This window comes from Diaphorina citri, unplaced genomic scaffold (genome assembly GCF_000475195.1).
Source record: "Diaphorina citri unplaced genomic scaffold, Diaci psyllid genome assembly version 1.1 scaffold1576, whole genome shotgun sequence".
NCBI classification, from domain to species: Eukaryota; Metazoa; Arthropoda; class Insecta; order Hemiptera; family Psyllidae; genus Diaphorina; species Diaphorina citri.
In genome coordinates, this window is record NW_007379002.1 from 60,063 (window position 1) to 70,136 (window position 10,074).

The 10,074-nt window shown below is 37.9% G+C and overlaps 2 protein-coding genes across 2 annotated transcripts; one reads left to right on the forward strand and one right to left on the reverse strand.

The window, feature by feature from the left end:
- Positions 1-3,782: 3,782 nt before the first annotated feature.
- LOC103516472 (sporulation-specific protein 15) lies at positions 3,783-5,331 on the forward strand (the record flags this gene model as incomplete). Its single annotated transcript, XM_008481436.3, is given in 2 exon segments — positions 3,783-4,029; positions 5,121-5,331. Coding segments are annotated over 2 exon segments (387 nt in total), but the record flags the coding sequence as incomplete, so codon positions are not given.
- Positions 5,332-6,319: 988 nt separating this feature from the next.
- On the reverse strand, positions 6,320-9,784 carry LOC103516481 (uncharacterized protein PF14_0093-like). The gene is made up of 3 exons (XM_026828865.1): positions 9,431-9,784; positions 8,703-8,954; positions 6,320-7,725 (listed from the first exon to the last, which is right to left on the reverse strand). Exons 1-3 carry the CDS (start codon positions 9,566-9,568, stop codon positions 6,376-6,378), a joined length of 1,740 nt encoding a protein of 579 aa, XP_026684666.1. The 5' UTR covers positions 9,569-9,784; the 3' UTR covers positions 6,320-6,375.
- Positions 9,785-10,074: the final 290 nt, after the last annotated feature.

A 10,074-nucleotide genomic window follows, 5' to 3' on the forward strand; every position in this document is an offset into this window, starting at 1 on the left:
TTATCCAACCTATTCACAATGCTACACTAGACTTGTACTCTATCCAACCTATTCACAATGCTACACTAGGCTTGTACTCTATCCAACCTAACCTTTTTCCAGCGGAAAAATTGAATTTTATTTTCACAGCCCTCGCGTCTCCAAAGAACAATTCTATTCTTGTATTCCTTGTTATCCTATGTTCTTATCAATAAATAAATGACTAACTATTTTGAAAGGGGCTAATGACATTCGAAGTCATGCCCCTTTTAAAATAAATTTATAAAAAAGAAAAAAAAATCCAGTTATAAGGTCGTAGCTACTTCAGTGTTTACTATTGTTTGTTGAATAAGAGAGCGAAGTGCGAGTAGCTTGAAGTTGTTTATCATAATTCTTACCCTATTACCGTGTAGCTGTAGCGTGTAGGACAGAGTAGGTATCTTTATAATGATGATTGTCAACCATTCGATAGGTATAGGTACTCCAGTTATTTTCTGTTTGTCAACATGCCCCAGTCTCTCCTATATGTAGATTTGTAGAAAAAATATTCTTATAGAATATTATCAGATATGCTACACCTATTTTCAACTGAAGTACATATCAGAATATTCCCACTACAAACATGTGATTGATCAAATAAAAATAATGATATACAAATAAACTTGGGACGAGACTAGAACTCGTGAAGTTCATACACAGCTCTCAGGTGTGAGAACCTTAGAACTGTGTATGAACTTTCCTACTGGGTGGTCTGGGTGTGTGAACTGAGAGGTATGAACTTTCCTTGGTTATACAGGGTGCGTCAGTTCTAAAACTGTGTCCAAACATAACATAGTCTATCGACTCAAACCGTACACTACCTGGACAACATAGATTCACCTCATCGATTGATCCATTGATTGCCAGTCGATCGACGAGATCGACTCGAGATCGACTATGTGTGGACATAGGTACACCACAACTTGTTCTCCTCAGATGAAGTGTGGAATGGGTCGAGTGGATTGGAACACATCACGAACCTTCAGGCACACTCCCAGATTTTTCTTAAAGCATACAAGTACCTACTTTGGTTCAGAAAGTGTCTGTGGACACCCAATGTACATAGCTGGTACCATTTGAATGATCAATTCAAAAGAAAATTAATTGCCTAGTTACATTCAATTCTGATTAATCAAGTCTGGCCATCCAAAGGGGGAATTGCTCGAGTATATTACATGATGAGCAAGATGTTGAAGTATTTCACAAGTGTTTTAAATGTAACAGACCTGTAATAATTCGGAAGTGTAGTTTACTAACTAAACTACACCGCTCCGACCTACGGCCGTAATAATTTGCTCGCCGTCGCACGTCCAACTCTGGCCCTTAAAGGTTGCAGGTATCCTTTATTAGAGGGAATTATTAGGTGAGTTTAAAAGTGGGTGCCACTCAGACACCTCATTCACCCGCCTAACTCGAGAGCTAGGGCGCGCACACTCCATTTGTCAAGGGTTTATGTTTATCTTTGCCTTTGGGACCAATTTAATTTGAAGAAATCGTTAGAAAGTTTTTACAACCAAATTTAGAATCCCGTTAACCGAACTCTTTTACGTTATTTGACGAAAACTCGTTTCTGTGCATAAGCAGAAACGCGTTTTGGTCAACTTACGTGTTACGTTTCAATTGTCGTCACGTGGGTTAGCAGTGCAAAAACTCTCTGTGTAATGATGGAATTTGTGGTGAAATCCAACATCCAACCATCAAAAAAGTTTCAGCTCTGGCTGGAATTGATGAACTCGGAATCTCTAGCTTCTAGTGTACCGATGCCAGTCTAGCGTATTACGCGCCGACCTCGGAATAATGAATTTCCTCGATAAATCTCGTAGGTTATCCCTAACCCTTAATATGAGAAACTTTACATTCCGTCCTAATTTTCGTCAAAAAGACAAGAGAATAGTTTGTCACCAAGTACATACCTATCGTTTTTACGTGCTTCATGTTATACAAACACATATTGTACATAACAACAAACAATCGAAATAATTTCATTTACATGGGAAGAATTGTAAACTTAAAAAAAAAAGTTATTGCTTTTTGACCGAACGAAGTGAAGGTCTACGTTTTAACTTGACCGTTTTGCATTTGGTTTGGATGTTTGTTTGGTTATTGCTTTTTGACCGAACGAAGTGAAGGTCTACGTTTTAACTTGACCGTTTTGCATTTGGTTTGGATGTTTGTTTGTTCTGCTATAACTTCCGATTGCCTGGTCCGATTTTGATGAAATTTGAAAATGTCTTATAAGATCAAGGCACGTCGATCCTTAAAATTTTTGGTGTCAGAACAAAGCGGGTCCAGTACTGTAGTTAAGTCATCAACTCATCATCATAAACCCTTGTGTTCTTTCTGTAAAAATATTGTCAAAAAACTCGGGCAAAAGAGTCTCAGTGAGGTCTACAGTTCACAGAACTACTAATTAGCTATAACTAGCTTTGAGTGTAGCGCCCCTGCCTTGTAAGTGCTACTTTAATATGTTTCTGGACGAACTTCATCCTCAATAGATAAGATTCCACTGCTTTCTCCTATCGGCTATGCTCTCCTTTTTTTTCGATTTCGGGACGATAAAATCTTCGATTTTATAGTTTTCTCTATCAAACTTTTAAAAAAAGCCTAATTTTCCGAACATGTTGTATGTATTTTGTATTATTTAAAAGTCATCTTTTTTTGTATTAAAGTTAGCATCTTGGTGGTTCTTTTGTTTGATTTTACAGAATAGTTCGAGAGAATCTCCGTTGAGTAATTTGTCAAACCTTATCCTAGAGCGAGACCAATACTACAGAGAGTGTGAACAGCAACGGATCAATAATGATAGCAGGAGCGATGCTGTGGTAGGTACTTTCATTAAAACCTGACCTAACACATTTTTTCCTCTCCTGATATCTCAATTATTAAGAACATTAATATCCCTGTATTGTTTATTAATGTTTATGCATGAATTCTCCAACTTCTAGACCAGTGATGCGCAACCGGGGCGATATCGCCCACTTTTGGTGATGGAATGGTTCTGAGGGGCGATGAAATCAATTCGGGCAGTAGGGGGGTGATGAGTTTATTTTGGGCTGATAAAGGGGCAATGGCACATTCCTAATAATCCTCCACTATTTGGGGGTTTTTCTGTCTACCCGCTCAAGATTTCATTTTCGATGAGACTAGATTTCTGATGAATAAATTATTACATATATTTTTTTAATTCGTCTGCGGACTCTGCGGCGCCCTTATTAATTTTGTACTTTTAGTGTTCAGCCCCAATTAAGAGAAAAATGTAGGCATAGAAAAATCTAAGAATTAGGTACCTACGTCAAAAATAATTCATGATGAGTTGATGACCAGTATTACATACTTTTTGAAAAATTTCGCCTGCAGACCTTAAAATGAAAAGATTGATCGAATTAGGCACATTTCTGGCAGACCAAAATTTAAAAAAAAAACTTTCTTTTGCTCCTTTAAGTGTTATTTGGAATTAGAGAAACATAATTATGTAGAAGTATCAAATAATTAGGTACTTCTTAGACCTTAGTGGCTTTTAGAATCCAGGTAGGGTAAAAAAATCCTGCATTCCAACTTTCAACTAGTTACTAGGCAAAAAATAAAAAAAATAGGTATATGGTCAATGGTCCTACTATTGTTCCTGAATAACAAATAAATAAAGCACTGTTAATATTAATAGTAATAGGACGAAATAGTTAAAATGGACCTTCACAATGTTACCGAGTCTTCAATCAAGTACTGTAGAAATTGGGACCGAGGGTAGTTGAAATAATCAACGTGTACTTTTAAGTGGTTCTGTGATCTTATTTCTCAACGCATTGCATTGCAGAAAGTTCAAACGGAATCCTGTTCTATGCAAGAGGATCGTATTCAATCCTTGGAGACAGAACGACGTCATCTATTAAGCAAACAATCAGACTTGACCTCTCGCCTAGTAGATCTAGAAGAAGAAAATAGAGGACTCAAGAAGAAACTCTATGTGTTTGAGAATGAATTGAGTGAAGAACGAAACGCATTACAAAGCATTAGGTAAGTTGCATGCCCTCTCTCTGAGGAGAAGAGCAACCAGACATATGTATGATACTAATTAATAATAGTAATAGTGCTTATTTATACTGCTCACATAGGACTGAAAAGTCCCTTTACTCCAGCAGTATGCGACTACTATTCTTATGGTCAAATTCTCATATTATATGTATTGAGGATAAAATTCCATACTTCGACTGAGATTGAACCCATGACCTCCTGTTTACCAGACGAGCGTCTTGCCGTACTAATGAAAATGTAGAAACTGTCGTGACGTCACGATACAATTTATCCTCACAAACGCATTACACTAGTGTCTAATGCAATTGAGCTGGCTTGAGGACGTTGATGTGATAATTGAGCTGGCTTGTGGACGTCGATGTGATAATTGAGCTGGCTTGAGGACGTTGATGTGACATCATCGCGTGCGGAAGTGTATATCGTGACTTGACGTCAAGATAAAATATACAAACGCATTACACTAGTGTCCAATGCAATTGAGCTGGCTTGAGGACGTTGATGTGATAATTGAGCTGGCTTGTGGACGTTGATGTGATAATTGAGCTGGCTTGAGGACGTTGATGTGACATCATCGCGTGCGGAAGTGTATATCGTGACTTGACGTCAAGATAAAATATTTACCTTTTTTTTTTATCAATTCATCTCGAGATCTATGTAGAAATCGTAGAAGAAAAAGACAAAAATCCCTAGTTGCTCATTTTTTTCTCATTTATCAATTCATCTCGAGATCTATGTAGAAATCGTAGAAGAAAAAGACAAAAATCCCTAGTTGCTCATTTTTTTCTCATTTTTTTTGCTCATTCATAAGGTCTATTGTAAATGTTATTTCTCAAGACTGCGCCCCGAACAGTCTCCAAGCATGTTCAGAAATTAACAAATACTTTGACATGAGATAGTAGATCAGGTGCGGCGGGGCGGTGACGTTTAGTAAGGAATTATGAGGTAATCGTTACATTCTTGTCTCCTTTAAGTAATTACCTATACATGGTAACCTTACTCTACTCTCTCATATTACTTTTTGTTGTGTTGAAAAATGTGCATATTATGTATTAATTATGTTATTAATCTTACAGACGGGTTCAGGAACAGACGGATCAAGCACTGCTTAGTTTCCGCAAGACGCATGATAGTTTAGAGTGTCAGATCCGAGACTTGAAGGATGATAATGCTCGCTTGCAAGTGGAGAGAGATAATCTAGCATGTCAGCTACAGAGTTTACGTGATGATAATCATAGGATGAGGACTGGACTTGTGCAACTTGACCAACAGAAGGACTCCATATTGGTTTGTACTCTATCCAACCTGTTCACAATGCTACACTAGGCTTGTACTCTATCCAACCTATTCACAATGCTACACTAGGCTTGTACTCTATCCAACCTATTCACAATGCTACACTAGGCTTGTACTCTATTCTCATTTTTTTTGCTCATTCATAAGGTCTATTGTAAATGTTATTTCTCAAGACTGCGCCCCGAACAGTCTCCAAGCATGTTCAGAAATTAACAAATACTTTGACATGAGATAGTAGATCAGGTGCGGCGGGGCGGTGACGTTTAGTAAGGAATTATGAGGTAATCGTTACATTCTTGTCTCCTTTAAGTAATTACCTATACATGGTAACCTTACTCTACTCTCTCATATTACTTTTTGTTGTGTTGAAAAATGTGCATATTATGTATTAATTATGTTAATAATCTTACAGACGGGTTCAGGAACAGACGGATCAAGCACTGCTTAGTTTCCGCAAGACGCATGATAGTTTAGAGTGTCAGATCCGAGACTTGAAGGATGATAATGCTCGCTTGCAAGTGGAGAGAGATAATCTAGCATGTCAGATACAGAGTTTACGTGATGATAATCATAGGATGAGGACTGGACTTGTGCAACTTGACCAACAGAAGGACTCCATATTGGTTTGTACTCTATCCAACCTGTTCACAATGCTACACTAGGCTTGTACTCTATCCAACCTATTCACAATGCTACACTAGGCTTGTACTCTATCCAACCTATTCACAATGCTACACTGGGCTTGTACTCTATCCAACCTATTCACAATGCTACACTGGGCTTGTACTCTATCCAACCTATTCACAATGCTACACTAGGCTTGTACTCTATCCAACCTATTCACAATGCTACACTAGGCTTGTACTCTATCCAACCTATTCACAGTGCTACACTAGGCTTGTACTCTATCCAACCTATTCACAATGCTACACTAGGCTTGTACTCTATCCAACCTATTCACAATGCTACACTACCATGATCTTACTCAAATATGATAATGAAATTAACATAGTCTTTAATATGTTTCCCATGATCTTACTCAAATATGATAATGGGCTTAACATAGTCTTTAATATGTTTCCTATGATCGTATTCACTCAGGTTCTTTATTCCTTTCTTATCTTCCACCATTATCAACGTTTCTGTACTATTATCTTCTTCAAATTCCTCGTTTTTATGCTGATTTGTTTTTCTATTGCTTTCTTCATCGTATTTCCTAAGGTTTGCACTCTTTTCATTGATGACTGCTAAGCTAATATTTGTGTCAAATTCTTCCGTTCCACTTTGGCTGAGTTCCTCATCATCTAGTTTGCTATTGAGTTCTTTATTTTCCTTGAGATCCTCGTTGACTATCTTGTGGTTCTTGAGTCTGTCTTCTTGTTCCTCGTGGTTCTGTTGTTGTCTGATGTACTCATTTATATCATCTTGTATCGTTTTCAGATTTCTGTATACTTCATCATCTTGGTTTTTATTTTTCTCTTTTGCAGTGTCACCATTGCTATTGTTCTGAGACGCCATGTTATATTTTCTACCTCTTCGATTGTTTTTGCTTTCTTGACTCTCCAATAGCTTTTGTTCATTGGGGCTCAAAGCATCGACTTTTAGCTCTTTGCTGTTAATTCTTCTATTTACACTCAACTCACGGCTGTTTCCTGTGTGATGTTTATTACTGCCACTAATATTAATTGCGTTTATTTTCTTGATAATTTCGTTTTTTTCCTGTTCAGTATCTTTGATTCCAACATCATTTGGATTTGTACCTTCTTTCCTCACATTGCTTGGTGTTGTCTCATCTGTCTTCGGTGTACCCGTTTCCTCACTTCTCTCTCCACCATTATCTTCAGCTTCCTCCTCTTTTTGATTTTCATCTTGTAATTCTTTCATTCTATTCAATTCTCTGGTTTCCCAATTGGTTTTGTATCGACTATTTCTTCTATCACTTCCTCTCTGAGGAGACTTTGACCTATCTTCTTCCGACCTCAGTGAAGATAGCTTGGTTACTTTACTATTGTTCCTAACATTTGTTAGTTTTGTTGTGTATTTATTGCTTTGACTAGGGAACGTTTCTACTCGGTTGTTTTCCCCGTCTTCAAGGAACTCTTGCTTGTTCTTGTACTTGTAGCCATTTGTTTTATTATTGAGGAACTTGGCTAGTACCACAGTGGGTGCTTGGCATAGGGTTTTGTTTTCATTGTCACCGCTAGTTGCTATGGTAACAGTATATCCAGGACGACATTCACATTTACCTTTCCACCAACCTCGCCCCAGCCTCTGACCTTTGCCTCTATCTGGCACTACCCACTCTCCTGCATTACATGGCCCTGAAACGAAAACATTATCCTTGTTATTGGGTTGTAAATACTTCACTTTTTGTTGAAGGGTAAAATTTATTTATTTGTTACATTATAAAGAAGGACTATTTTCCCCCGTAGCATGGGTCTGATTCACGGATTGGGTGGACTGTTTGGCTGAGATTTTGTAATCAGCCAAGGGGTCTGCCTGATCTGGGTGTTGAACTTGAGCTTGGTTTTGACTTGGTTCGTGGCCCCAACCATTAAGCTATCAAGGTAGGCACTCACTAATTTCATTACTGTTTTTACTACTATTGTTGCAGAAAATTATGAAAAATTTGACGTTTTTCAAAGTCAAATATCTCCGGCTAAACTTAACCGATTTTGATTTAAAAAAAAAATCAACTTGGTCTACTTTTATGCCCCAACACACACACACACACACACACACGCAATCCGTTTTCTTCCATCATTTGTAGTTGTCCCTCTACAACTACCTGAAAACGGCTACTTTCTTACTATTGTTCCTGAATAACAAATAAATAAAGCACTGTTTATATTAATAGTAATAGGAGGAAATAGTTAAAATGGACCTTCACAATGTTACCGAGTCTTCAATCAAGTACTGTAGAAATTGGGACCGAGGGTAGTTGAAATAATCAAAGTTCCGTATAAAACAATGGAAAAGGGACAAAATTTAGATACAAAAGAACAAAATAGGAAATAAATACCCTATCAAATCCTTTGAAAGCTAGAAAAAAATGCTGATTTTGGAGTTGAAATAATGGAAGTTGAAATAATCGAGGTTCTACTGTATTATCCTTGTACTTCATTTCTATGCACATTACACATTGACCAAAGTATTGGTAGAAAATACCATAGACATTAACTCCAACTCCTCTTTTGATCAAACTTCATTTTCTTACCTATTCGTTATCATTTGTTTATACAGAGTGTTGAAACACATGAACCTATTCCAAATACAAATCACCTTCCAGAATGCCGCTCCTGACGTTGAAAAAAAAAAAATTATCTATATGATAAATTTATTTATAACTAATTATCTCTCACATGAGACTCCTCAATTCTAAATAGAGCACTATGAATGCATACGTACTTGTCTTGAGTATAGCGGGCACAGCCACACATTCCCAGATAACTAATTCCCTCCACGGATGTTTTGACGCTATCCTGAAATAGTACCAGTTGTCCTGTTGGACAAGGACCCTGAGTACCCACCCTATGACATCCTTTGCCTCCAGGGAAATAGAGTTTGCCACTTGAGCATGGTACTGGAATACAGCCAATGTCCATACCAGAACTCTATGGAAACAGACATCATAATGAAATGATTAGAAAACAAACAAGGTCCTTTATGGCCGCCAAATTCAGTGTCGAGCCTTGTGAAAGATTCCCTTTATGATTTTTTAAACCAACAATTGTTTAGCAAAGAAAAACAGTTAGAACTGTAGGAAATGTATAGAGAATGGCTACATACTTTCAAATGAACTGTAGTGTTACTACTTTCTGACTGAAATAGGTATAGGTAGTGGACAGAACGAAAAACTCGCGATTCGTTACGGCGTTTTTAACCTTTAATTGTATGGATCAATTTAACCTGACCAATAATATTCTATTTCAAACAAATCCTCACCGTATGATTAACGCTGTACATATATCCTGAGTCACATGGGCCTCTAGTGTAAGGCCGATAACACACGCCATCCCCCGACCATCTGACATAACCATCCTTACACAAACACTCTGCATGCTTCTGACTAGGGTCCTAAAATCCTCACCGTATGATTAACGCTGTACATATATCCTGAGTCACATGGGCCTCTCGTGTAAGGCCGATAACACACGCCATCCCCCGACCATCTGACATAACCATCCTTACACAAACACTCTGCATGCTTCTGACTAGGGTCCTTCATTGAGAATTCATGACCTCCGGGACATGGACCTAAGCCCCCTGTAATGTGAATGAGACAAAGTGAATTGATGACCCCCGGGACATGGACCTAAGCCCCCTGTAATGGGAAATAATAAATGAGACAAAGTGAATTGATGACCTCCGGGACATGGACCTAAGCCCCCTGTAATGTGAATGAGACAAAGTGAATTGATGACCCCCGGGACATGGACCTAAGCCCCCTGTTGTTGTTGTTGTTGTTGTTGTTGTTGTTGTTGTTGTTGTTGTTGTTGTTGTTGTTGTTGTTGTTGTTGTTGGGGATCTCATAACTTTTTGCAGAAACTTACTATAATATGACGTATGAGCGTAGCGCAACAAAGTACAAAGGCAATAGTAAAATCATTTGGTAAGGTTTGGTGAGTTTGGGTTATTTGAGTGAAAAACACCATAGTAATATCTTTGGATAAGTTTTCGTAAGTTCGGGTCGTTTCCGAGTGAAAAAATACCAAAATAACATCATTATGTAAG

What these genes read in the sequence shown, in the direction of transcription:
- LOC103516481 (XM_026828865.1), bottom strand. Translation starts at nt 9,568, where the DNA reads ATGAAGGACCCTAGTCAGAAGCATGCAGAGTGTTTGTGTAAGGATGGT. An exon ending in TGTACAGCGTTAATCATACG is followed by an intron (nt 8,955 to 9,430) that starts GTGAGGATTTTA and finishes CTGTTTCCATAG; the next exon opens with AGTTCTGGTATGGACATTGG. An exon ending in TTAGAATTGAGGAGTCTCAT is followed by an intron (nt 7,726 to 8,702) that starts GTGAGAGATAAT and finishes AAATAAATAAAT; the next exon opens with TTTACCCTTCAACAAAAAGT.